Source organism: Pteropus alecto, unplaced genomic scaffold (assembly GCF_000325575.1).
Source record: "Pteropus alecto unplaced genomic scaffold, ASM32557v1 scaffold23, whole genome shotgun sequence".
Lineage (NCBI taxonomy): Eukaryota > Metazoa > Chordata > Mammalia > Chiroptera > Pteropodidae > Pteropus > Pteropus alecto.
This window is the reverse complement of record NW_006435837.1, coordinates 4,690,819-4,703,882: the sequence shown is the minus strand read 5'-3', so window position 1 is coordinate 4,703,882 and position 13,064 is coordinate 4,690,819. Positions and strand designations below refer to the sequence as shown.

At 40.3% G+C, this 13,064-nt stretch overlaps 1 protein-coding gene and 1 pseudogene across 1 annotated transcript in view; one reads left to right on the top strand and one right to left on the bottom strand.

Moving 5' to 3' along the window:
• The first annotated feature begins 1,029 nt into the window (after positions 1-1,029).
• LOC102898177 lies at positions 1,030-1,392 on the top strand (annotated as a pseudogene).
• Positions 1,393-5,640: 4,248 nt separating this feature from the next.
• SCML2 (Scm polycomb group protein like 2) overlaps positions 5,641-13,064 on the bottom strand; it is a 69,089-nt gene continuing 61,665 nt past the window's right edge. The window contains exons 11-14 of the mRNA XM_006911681.3: positions 12,315-12,434; positions 11,469-11,687; positions 8,746-8,894; positions 5,641-7,435 (exon numbers count right to left, since the gene is read on the bottom strand). Coding sequence (XP_006911743.1) covers positions 7,286-7,435; positions 8,746-8,894; positions 11,469-11,687; positions 12,315-12,434 — 638 coding nt within the window. The 3' untranslated portion in view covers positions 5,641-7,285. The remainder of the gene's footprint in view (positions 7,436-8,745; positions 8,895-11,468; positions 11,688-12,314; positions 12,435-13,064) is intronic.

Sequence of the window (13,064 nt, the reverse complement as noted above, 5' to 3'; positions counted from 1 at the left end):
AGAGCCCAAGTGTGAAACCCCACACTTGACTGAGACATGTTCTTGCTGCCCACCCTGCCCCCCAGGGGCCACAATGGGCTTATTGGCTCCAAGGCCTTAAGAACACTTCCCAGGGGAGGGGCACGAACTCAGGAGCAAGCATGAGGAACGTGTTTTCTTGGAGAAGCTGCGTTCTAGGGGTGGTGAGACTGAATCCCATCGTCTGGATCCAAAACACATTAAGATGTGTGCATGTGTGTGTGTCTGTGTGTGTCTCTGCAAGTGTGTGTATGTGTGCGTGTGTGTGTGTGTGTGAGAGAGAGAGTGTATGTGAGAGACAGACTGAGGGGAAGATGGGGCTGTGATTGCCAGCAGGAAAGAAACTGGGAAGGAGACAGGTAAATAAAAGTGAACACCTCTCCATCATTGTACGACCTACATACAGTAGGTGGCCTCGGCTAGGTAAGTCTGACCTTCTGACCTTCTGAAGAAATCTAGTCTGTGTCCTGGGCCAAGTCTGGGCCTGGGACCCTGCTGGAGACAGAGGGAGCCTGGGACAGAGGGTAGTCCAGCTCCAGGAGCAGGTGGTGACAAGCTTGGCCACCAGGTTGACACCTCGTCCTGCCCCATCAGACAACAATAGCCGCCAGGCACAGAACTCTGGACCTCTCCTCACTTCCTTCTATGTGGTGGCGATGCTAGTCCCACCTTGTGTCACAACCTTGTTTCCTGGCCGAGGTCCATGGCCCCTGGGTGCCTGGGTTGGGTGGGGGACCTGCCCTCACCCCATCACTGTTCACACCTGAGGGAGAGGCCGCAGCACACATGGCCCTCCCCGCCAGACCTAGACTCCTGAGCGCGGGGCCACAGGGAATCTGCAGCCTGGAGTCCAGCTAGAAGGCGGTTAAGGCTTCTGGTTGCCTCCTCTTGTTCTTAACCTGAGATTTTAATTCCTAGAAAGCAAACGGAAGAGACTGTCATTTAAAAGCTCTGCCTGAGGCAGGTCTCTCCTTTCACGTGAGACCAGACAGAGTACAAACTGCAGCGGCAATGGTAGGACAGGCATTTAGAAAGTTCCTTTCCCTCTTTGACCGAGGATTAGTTGAAAGGAGTGCTGCGGAAACTGCAGCCAAAGGAGGCATTACATTTCCAGAAAAACCTCAAGGAAAAGTATTGCAAGCAACAGTAGTAGCTGTTGGATTGGGCTCTAAGGGAAAAGGTGGAGAGATTCAACCAGTTAGCGTGAAAGTTGGAGACAAAGTTCTTCCAGAATATGGAGGCACCAAAGTAGTTCTAGACCACAAGGATTATTTCTTATTTAGAGATGGTGACATTCTTGGAAAGTATGTAGACCAAAATAAATCACTATTGAAATGGCAAACCGTGAAGCTGCCTATTCCACTGAAGTTCTGAAATCTCATGTAAATAATTTCCATATCTCTTTTGTAATAAATTAATAATATCCAAAACTAATGACATCCAGTGTCTCTTAAAATTTAGTTTCACTGTACTGATATAAATATTTCCAAATAAAAATGTATATAAAAAAAAGCTCTGCTCAAAAAAAATAAATAAAAATTTAAAAAATTAAATAAAAGCTCTGCCTGAAATTTCATCGAAGCCCCCTGCAAAACTCTGGGCTTCTCAGAGCTTACACAATCTTTAAAGTAGCTGCTTCTACCATTTGAAAGAGAAAGGTGACTGCACTTGATTGTTTGCTGGCTGAAATTCCCAACAACTCGGCCACCCTCAGAGTGACACCTACTCTTCTGAGAACAGCCCAGGAAAAGGTAGAATGAGATCACTGGAGTCGCCCCACCAAGGGAAATACCGGGATGGGATTACATGGAGGGTACTGTGCAGAGTGGGTGATAAGTGCGGTTTGCTGAGAACTCCCCCCGCCCCCAGTGGCTGCCAGAATGATCTGTCCAGAACACAGGTCTGGCTGGGTGACCTCCCTCATTTATAACCCTTTCATTGCTTCCCACAGCCTTTGGGGGCCCGTCCGAAGCTAACCCAACAACCTTCCTGTTCCAGGCCTTGTTCAGCTCTCCAGAACTCATGCTGAAATTTATTCAAAGAACAAAATGAAAGCCTTCTTTAATATCAAGGCCACACAGTGGCTTTCCTGGGATCCAGCATAATGGGCAGGATGTGGAAAAGGGAGCAGCAGGGACTGCGGGAAGGGAAGGCAATAATAAAGGAGTGGACACTTTCAGCAGCCACCATGTCAAGCTGCTTCCCATGCCATATCTCCCTGAATTCTCAGACCCCTAGGGGAAGGGACAATCCTTTCCTCTGAGAGCTGAAGCAATGTGACCAAAGTCATACAGGCAGAAAATGGAGGGAGGGCGTTCTAATCCCAAGTCCCTTCTCCCTGTCAGACCTCTCTGTCACATACTTGGAAAGACTGCTATGCTCTCAGGCCCAGGAGATGCTCCAAAAGGAGAGACAAGGAAAGCAGCCAGGGGCCCTTTGCAGCCAGAGTGGCAGGGGCAGGGGCCTTCCCTGAGGACGCGGGGCCCCAGGACAGCCAGCAGCCTCCACAGACCTCCACACCCAAATCCCTGCATGGAGCTCAGGGGAACACTGCAGAAGTCCACCTTCTATTTAATGTCATCCTCTCTCATCGAATTTGGATTTTGTAGTGGTTTTAAGTCCATGTACTGACCTTCTATCCTTGACTCCTCCTTGTGGCTTCCCTGGGACCGAGCCCCACTGGCTACAACCCCAGTCCCTGTGTGTGCCCAGGATGGCTCCAGAAGCCTCAGAACCATCCCATCAAACTCCAGGACTCACCCCACCACAAAGAGGCTGACGACGACTGCACTCTCATTTTGTCTGCCCCAAGGGCTCCACTGGGAGCAGATCAAACCTCCTCCCTCTACTGAGCCAGAGTCCTCCTGCCTCTAATTTCCCTCTGGGCAAGTTGTCCTCCAAATACTTCCACTCTAGCCCAGCTCTGCTTTCTTCCTGTTGGTGTAAAGGGAAGAGCTCCTTGAGTTTGAGGTCAAGCTCTCTGTCTACACATTAGAAACCCTAGGCCCTTTCCCTGACTGGAAGTCAAGAGCAGGGCCAACCTACCCAGAAGGAAAACAAAACCACTGGCTGAAGGCTTACTGTACCCCTTTAGTTATGGTGGTTCTTACTATACCCCTTCAGGCACAGTGGTTCTCCTTCAGCTGGCCAAAGACTCTGATCGCTGGAGGAAAGATGTGACAGTGTGATTCTGATGCATCTCTCATCTCTTCTATACTCTACTCACACCTCCACTAGTGTCATTCCTGAAATATCAAAACTGCCTCCAAGATTTGCTGTCACTCTGCAATTCTCATTTTGAAACCCCATAATAAGTCCAAACTAACTTGGAGAGGCTTTCAGAAAAACAGATCAGTAACCAAAAATTATTGAAAACAAATTCTAATATTAACTTGTCTTTACATTATCATTGAAAGGGCCACCAATCATAAATTCCTAATTCCTCTAAAATTCCCATCCTTTACAACTCTCAGCCCCATCTACCCCCACCCAACCTCCATGCTATGAACCTGATGAAACTTATCCTTGCTACATCTTCTACCTTAGTTTCATCTCATTACTTAAGCCTTAACTATCATCTTTATGTGGATGATAAAATATGTGTGAGATAGAATGCTGGTTGTCTCCAAAATTGGTTACCCTGTTCATAGATTAAGAGCTCTTGGGCTGGGCATGCAGCCTCCTAAAGACTCCCCAGAGGATAGGGATAGCTGAATGGGAATGTAGATGTGATGGAAGGAGTTAGAGCAACCACATAGGGCCAAGAGATGGAGGTGACATGCTGAGGAAAGCAGAACAAGATGGGAGGAGTGTGGATCCCTGATATGTGGAACACCTTCTCCTACCAACATAAAAACAAGACAGGAGAACATGTCTATCTTTTTGAGGCTCCTAGGATTTGGGGTCTCTGTGTTAAAAGTTCACAAACTCATATCTTTACTACAAAAAAAAAAAGAGAGGAAGGCATTTTACCACTGTGCCTTTCTTCCTTGCCACCCCCCATCCCTGAAGGAGTTTTGATTTTTTTGTTTTTTATCATCCTAGGCCATTGAAAAAGTGGGTTAGCACAGGCAGCTTGAGGCTCAGGCTGGTGTCCTGATGATTGCAGGTGTGCTGCTGGTAGCTGTGGATGGAAAATCCATACTCCTGACAAGACTTGAGGGAGCATATTTGGCTTCCATGCAGCTTGCCAGAAGGGTGACATGCCCTGTTCTGCAGGATCTGGGCTGACCAACTCGCCCCATGCTTCTCTAGGCCCACTCTCCCCTTCTGCCTGATATAGCAGGGAGTGTGGGCAAGCTCGAACTGAGTCTGTGCTCACTGGGGAAAGGGGCTTTCAAGGCTCAATTCCATCAAGCTGCTGGACAAAAGAGGGAATGCTGGGCAGGAGGGAAGGAAATCTGCCCACCATGAATTCCGAAGATGGGCCCTGGCTTGCATGCCCTCCTTCCCTTGGGGACCCCTCATTCCCTGGATCAGCTTCATAGAACTCAGAGATACAAGCAAGTCCCAGCATCACACTGTACGAATAGCCCCAGAAATGTAACCCTACTTCATTTCCTCAGCCAACTGTGAGTACAGTCCCTTTTATAGCTTGAAAAAGCAGCGCTCCACCTCCACCCCATTGTTCCTAGTCACAATGTTTGATTTTTAATATCTGATATTACAGAAGGGCAGGGCTTTTTCATGCTTACGGAGGGGGCCCAGGTTTCAAAGTCTGAGAAGTCCTCAGAATGGAACATGTACTCTAAGACACTCCAAGGAGCAGAAGTCATGCAGACAAAAGTAAACGCTCGCATGACCAGAGGGCCCGAGTTGCACAATTCTGCTGGCTACAGAGTGTCCACGGATGGACTGAGAGGCAGAGCTGGAGGAAAGATTGTTTTAAAAGTCTGGAGAGTTCACAGGTGGCTAACATAACATGATATTCTCTGGACTAAAAATTTACAAACCAGTGAACAAGTGGTTTTGAATCACCCAAGTCTCAGGCAGCAAATGGACACCCCATTCTGGTCACTCGAGTATGACCCCTGGGGACTGTTAGGGCCCCAGTACCTCCAGGAAGTACAGGACACACTGCTGAGAAGCAACAGTAGGAGGTTTCTGGGCTCCCGGGTACCGAGCAGCAGCTCCTGGGGCGGGTAGGCTGAGGGGGCGGCTACTGAAGGCGACTTTCCCACAACCCACAACAGGGCTTCTAAGGCCTCTCTGCCATGCGAGCTGGGGGACAGGGCAGCAAGGCGGGTTGGCTCCTGCCCCCTGGTGGTTAAGAGCAGCTAGAACTGCCAGCCAGACACGTGAACCCACGTGGCACGGTATCTGGGGGCACGGCCGTTTTCTAGCACACTCGCTTCATCAATAACATCACAAGTAACAAAGGTTTTGAGCACAGATAAAGCTCACTGATTTAACTTCTCGCTGTTCCCCTGGGGTCTAGTTTAAGGCCCCTACAAGAGATCAGCCCTTTGCTTCTAGGACTCTGTTTCCCTATAGAATGAGGTCAAGTGTTAAAACTCAAGTATTTGGACATATAAAACCAGAAACTTACCAGAGTGCTTCTTTTTCAATATAACCAATTTACGCATTAACGTAATGCGGTACAAGCAAGTAAAAGCACACCAATTGTTGTAGGTATTTAACTTTATTATATTTTAAAATTTGACAACTGTAAAACTTAGTATTTATGCAAACACCTGAGGACTGTTCAATGGGGCACAGCATCTTCACACAAACAATTTGAGAGAAGACTAAAAGTATACATTAGATTCTTGCCTTATAACACAAAAGAAATAACATGGATAAAACCACTCTATAGATCACATGTGCCCAGTAAACAGTTGCTTTTGTTTATAAATATAAAGGACACTTGGTTTTCTAAAATTAAAAGGTACATTATGGCCCCTGGTGAACATTTTATTGGCATTTATAACGAATGGCTAATACATTTAGCACCAATTCTCATAGCTTATAAAGATTACAACAAATGTTATGCAATATAACAATGTAATAAATAACAATAATCATAATGAATGGGTTTTGCTTGAAAGTTCTAATTTTAAAATAAATCCCAAATGACAAATTAGAACTAATGTACCTTCCAAAGATTAGAAGGATAAATGGCTCAGAAAGCAAATTAACGCTGCACAAGACAGAGAACATCCCTGTTTGGAAACCCTGAAGACTGAGCTGAGAGGTACTAGTGATAGCAAATGAAGTGCATATTTTTAACAGAATAAAACATCTCACTATATATAGACTTAATCTTTATCTCTGTAGAAGTGTAAAGTGCCATTTTAAATTAAAAAAGAAAAGATTTACTTGAGTGTATACTTCTAATAAATAAAACATAAATATGAAACAGTATCCATGTGAGGAATACATCTTTTAAAAGAATACACATCTTTTAAAAATAATACATCTTTTAAAAATAAAATAAAATAAAATTAGTATGTTTCTATGAAAATAAAATAAATATTCAAACATAGGCATCTTCGTAGAGAGATGTGAGCTATAAATATCTAGTTAAATATCCGAGCTTACACAAAATACTTAAAAACTTTTTAAATAATAGATATTTAATGGAAAATATTATAATCAGACTCTACCCAAACCACCCTTGTAATATATCTACTGCATAAAATGACTATTCTATCTATCTTATAACTTATCAAAAAACTGGTATGAATACTTTATGAAATTTTATAAGTTTGCTTTTTTTCTTTAAATAGGAACAAATACAACATAGAAATAAATAACAAAAGCTAAATAATTTATACGGCTATTCCCTTTCTGGAAACTGGTAGAAGACAAACAGAAGACTACAGTAACAAACAAACTATCTGAGAAAGAGATGGCATCTGCAGTTGCATCTTCAAATTCTCATCTAAGGAAAGCTTCTCGTGGTTTACTCATCAGAGAACTTGCTAATCCCTGATAATCTCCCCTTTGGGATTTAGCTGTTTTGGTTCTATATATAAATGTTAACCAATATCAAAGGTGCTTTTCTATTTCCTACATGAAATATATTTGTAAACTGTACGATAAATAAAAAAAAAAGATATAAAGAACAAACTGCTCATTTGAATATGTTAGTACTAATATGTTCAGTTGTTTCTAAAGAAGTAGACTGGACTGGACTATAGTTCTGCAATTCTGGTTTTAACATATTGTTAGAGGCACCTTCTACACAACAAAAATTTCTAAGGGCAAAAAAATAATTTTACACCAAGAGGGTGTTGGTCTCCCCAGAATTAAGCCAAACCTAAATCTACATAAATGATTTTTCAGGGGTCATGATAGTTGCCTCTTTAAGCTTTTCGATGTAGTGGCACAACTTCACAGCTGTGCCCAGCTTTAGCCCCATGTACTTTATCATCATGTCACTATTGAGTAGCAGCAGAGCCTTCCCATCAATGTCCTACAGAGAGAAGGAAATTACAGTAATTAATAATGTTTTCATATTTTATCAGAATGGTCATTTCTTTACATATGAGAATATGTAACACCAATTAGAGGGTAGCTCATTCCAGATGTATATTCTCTGAATACACATCTGCTTGATGAAAACTATGACACTATTAAACAGTTTTTATCTTTAAAACTACTTTAGCATCATTTGATCATTTGTCAATTTACTTCAAATTTTAAGAAAAAGGAAATTTAACCTAATATCTTCAGTGTCCTAAGTGTCGAACTACCTAATTTTGAATACTGTGTTGAATAAAATGCATAGCTATGACAAAAGCAATAAAAACTATGAATGGTAGATGAATTTCAGATCTTGTTAACTTTCTTAGAAAGGGTAGGAATACGAGTATGTCAGCATTGATGCAAACTGTAAATGTGCTATATATTACTGTCTTGATGTTGAAAGTTAGTTGTGTGAAGCTAATTAGATGCTAAAACTAATTACTGTTTTTCTTACCATACTAAAAAGGGTTTATCAGATATGTGACCAATAATTTTATTCATTAGGAAAACTATAAAACTATGACTTGATAAATAAAAGGAATTCTCCTTAAATTCTTTATTACATTAACTGACCAACCGATGCCACTGAAGCATATTATTTAATTTTCACGAGATCTGGTTTAAAATTAAACTATATTGAATCATATATCACTGTCTAAAAAGACTGGAAATCTCATATAGTACTGCCTTTGTCGGGCATCTTCTATAACTTTTCTCCTAAGTAAAACTAGAAATTAAAGAAATTAGAATTTAAAAAGTTTAGTCCATGATGCTATTTTGTAAATGGTATAAAGGTAACAATATCCCAAATCGTCAATAACCACAAACGGTTAACAGAACTGAGCCAAATGGAAACAGTTGCTGGATTCACTGGGCATCATAACAAGGAGGACACCCTGTCACAGCTTGTGGTCACCGCCTCCTACTCAGCGTCCTGGGCCAAGCAAGGACGAGGGGAGGAGGATCCTTGTAGCTGTCGTTACAAAGGACAAGACACCTGAGAGTGGCCATGCTGAATCATCTTCTCTTGAGAACTTGAAGACTTGTAATATTGTATGTACTCGGGGACCCATTTAAAGCACAGATCCAGCCTCTACCATTTAAGGATCTAACTCTGGACAAAGTAACCTTTCTCACATATGGAAAAATCAGTTGATAGGGTTCCCCCACCATCCACACTAATCAGCACCCAACTGAAGGGCCTGCAGAGAGGTCAAAGGCATTATGGTAGGAAAATCAGGTCAAAAGATACGTTACATGTTGCCTGAAGAGGTCGGCGAGGGAGTCTGATATCTGAGGATCCATGTGTTTCAGAAACAGGATCACGTCTTCTATGGACCAGGATGAAGGATCATCAGAGCCTTGTTTCAGCATACCTGGGTCAATTTCAACTAGTGAACCTGGAGCTTCAATGGGGAGAAAAAAGACAAATCATACTTGACCTGATCATTATGCTGAAAGAAGAGATGTTAGGTAGGGAGTAATGGTCTCATTCCTGGAACCATCTGCAAGGAATCCCGGGGAGGACCCAGGACTCCAAGGGTAAAATCTAGTGAAAGCTTAGCTAGATAAAGATGATATGAGGATGGCTACCCACGAGTGTGCCATCTGACTGTCCCCAAACAACAAAAGCAGCCTCAGAAGTTACCTTAAAGTTTCAAAGGTCATAAAACAGACTGAGCAATATGAAGTCTCTTTGGACACAAGCTATATAGCAAAAGATCTGTTTCTTGGGCTAAATTAGGTAAATCTAAGCTAACCTATTATTCTCTTTAAGCATGTCAGTGAATTTCTCTCAATCTCTCTCCTCTTGGTCTGTCTAGTTTAGGTTTATTTTAGTAGCCAAATGCAAGGGAGATTCTCCAAATTTAGTTTTATAATTGCTTAAATTTATTTATTTTAATCAATGAATTTCAATAACTCCATTATCTCTGAGAACCAAATTAGTTATTTTACCAAATCTCTCACATTAATTCAATATGGACATTTTTAGCATTACTTTACTCTTTAAATTTCTCTCTCTTAAGCCTTAAATGCTTATCTGAATTTTGAAGAAAACAAGATTATTTTCTGCTTAGCTAAGTTAGAAGTAACATTAACATTATATTCAATACCTCTCTCAAGTTTAATTGCTAGTAATAGATATTTTTGCTGAAGGGTTATATGTTGAAAAAAGACATAACTGAGCCATGAAACAATTTAAGTGCTCAGACCTCAAATAGTTTTGGCTGTGCTGTTCACTAAGTTGCACTGAAATTTCTTTGTGTCTAGACAAGTTTTCGCTTACTCAATCAGAGCACGCAGCTCCCCAAAGTTAGTGTGTGATAAGAGGTGGGTTTTGTAATTCGCTCAAGTAGATTTGTTTCTCTCTCCAAGGATCATCAATACAAATTTAATCTTTTTGTGTTAATTAAGACACATCATCTGGGCTCTGGACATTTTAGGGACATTTTGAGTATTTACCCAGAGAAAAGGCAAAGAAAAACAGAAGATAAAAGAACTCACAATGGTTAATATTTTTGTGTGTGGTTCAGAATTTGATTTTCTTTTGCAATATTGCAACTTTGATGCAAAATAAAAACTTTTTACTAAAATATATGCTCCCCTCCACTTGTCAGAGATAAAAATGTTGGTCATATGTACCAAGAAATGCTGCTGGGCTGAATCAACCAAAGTAAAAATAATGATGGTGTAAACACACCTAAGGCATTCTAACAATTCAGACAGAAAAGTCTTCTCTTTTAACTCAAGACTCAAATCATACCTCCAAATTAACTTATGTTTTTGTGGTATTTCTGGGTTCTGTCATCAGAATCTGGTATAGTTATGTCTTAAATAACATATAACTAGTTTTACAGATAATTACACATAAACTATGAGTAAAGATATGATTTCAGGTAGAAAACTGTAATTTTATATTAAAAATAGAACTGTAAGGTCATCTGTTTTTAATCTATTATAGAAAAATAATTTAATTGGGCCCATATCTTCAAAACAACCAGAGAAGGTTACAAACATTACATCAGTGTTATTCAAATAATTATAAGAAACAAACTAATTATGTAAACAATAACCAAAGTCCAGTCACAACTTTCTCTTGAATGGCTTTGTCTTACATATATTAGAATATCAGAAATATTTCTGAAATAAAGTAACAGTTCTAATACCTTAATGAAAATAATAGTAATGACACCTCTAGACAGTTTCCAAGTGAAATGCTTACCCAGTCTCTAGAGATGCAAGCAGCACAGTGGTTAAGAGTATGGCCCTGGAGCCAGAGTGCCTAGGTTCAAGGACTGGCCCAGCTATTTTCTAGCTAGAGGGCACCTTAGCCAAGTGACTTCTCAGATTTTTCACCTAAAAATGTTTACCAGCACCTACATCTCAAGGAATTGTTGTAAAGGTGTGATGTATAATGCTATGTAAAATACTATGTGCCTAGCACATAATGTCAGATGGAAATAAAGACGATGATTTTTATTACTATTAAGTAACTACTAGCAAGTAATGTTATTACTATTAGTCTTCCTGCCATGATTCTAGGAAAACCAAAGGCTAGCCTCCTCAAGCTCAAATATAGGCCACTTTGGCACTGTAGTGTTAGGCATACATCTGGAAGTGACATATTCATTCAACATGAGAGACAACCTTTTAGTCATTTACTGAGAAGGCCTGTCTTCGAAAGTTCGTATTTTGTGAAAATACCTAAAAATTCAGGGGATGACACCTCTTTATAGCATAAACATCTATCTCCAGACTCTCTGAAAACATCACTCTAAAAGCAGAGGCAATCTACACAGAGGCAAACTTCAGCATCTCTAGTGGATTGGCCCTGATAGTGAAGTGAAGGGGAAGACTCGACACCTCTTCAATTTGGAATTTTCTCCAATGTGATAAACTCTCAGGGGATGTTATTGGGCATAGAAACCTTAAGGGGAAAGACAAATACATTGACTGATAATCACTGTTTTTAAATATACCTTCGCTTTCCTTTGGCATTTGGAATTCAACTTCCTGATGACTGCCCTGGGGAGATGAACTGGTCCCTGCTAGTGCTGAGCTTGAGGTGTCTGGCACACTTATAGGATTTATGCTGTCAGGATTCAAAGAACTTTCTGGATTGAGTGGTAAGTTTTCAGAATCTTCAGGAAGCTTCTCCTCTTTGGGCATGCCATCTTCCTCAGAAGATGGTAGTCCTTCTATATGAAAAAAAAAAAACGAAAACAAAAAGGCGATTATCTTCATCAGACTTACAGTTCGAATACTATTAAAAGGTCAAAAATCTACTAATCTCCAACAATAGTTCACTTAAGCATTGGTATACTGAACTTTCCCTTTCTTGGTATTAATAGAAATGGACACTATCCTGAAATCCAAATTGATTCTATAACATCACCTATAGTTCTCATAGCAGCTATCTCTTGCAAGTCTTGCCACCAAAGTCTTGATCACCTCACTAAAGCAGTCATTTTTAGAAATGTCAGTTCTTCACAACTATTTGTTATAATATGATCACACAGTTGGTTTCTACTATTTGCTTACTACCTGGGCACTTAAAACTTTCACTGGAGAAAGGTATTAGGTTTTTCTATTCCTCAACAGCTTTTAGCAGTATAAAGCTGACTAGAAAATTTTACTGTAACTGTTTTTACTCTAAGAAGAAATGACAACTGTGCCCTTCTGAAGGGAATGAAGTGTTCAACAAAGCTCTCAAATGATTTGGGCAAATACACTCCCCTTATCCCCATCACCACCACCCAAGAACATACATAAATGGTATAGAGTGACTTTTCTTTCCAATCCTGGGATATGTAAATACTACTTACCTGCAGGGGCATGTACCTGAACCTGTATTTTGGAGAGCTTAGGAGAGGGAGCAGCAACATAGGGTAGAGGTTCCTCAGGAGGTCGTTTGGTGCTCTGTTTTTCTATTATGTCTTCTTGTACTGTTTTCGAAAAAAACTGTCTATTATAATATACTCTAGCATTTTCATATCATCAGCATACAATTTTTGTTGCTAAATCATTTTCCCATTTGACTTCATCAACAATTTATCAATTATTTGATTATTTATGAATAACATGTTCATTTCTTCCTATTAAATATTTTGGTGACATCATATACTTGAGTTTAAAGTATTATGTCAAGGCTTTATTTATTCTAGGATCATCACATATCTCTAAATATCTCAGGAAACTGAGGCAACCAATTATAATGTGTCTAAAAAGGCCAGGAAAGTTGCGTCAATGAGCAAGAAAAGTTAAGAATTCAGAGTAGTTAAGAAAAGATAAGGTACAATGAACACCTCCTTTTATAGGCAACCATCCTGGCCTAGAGCTACCCTTCCAACACTCTACTGGCCTATTTCTCTTTCAACAAAATGCATTTCAATCTTAAAAAAAAAACACTTTAAGGCATGATCCTGAAAGATAACTCAAATTATCAATTACATTCTAAATATTAATTAGTACCTTGATTTAACCTCCAACTAAAAAAAAAATAAAGTATAATAAAAATATAAAAAGTCTAATAGACTTCAAGAGAGAAGAAAGATTGCAATGAAAAAGTACCAAAG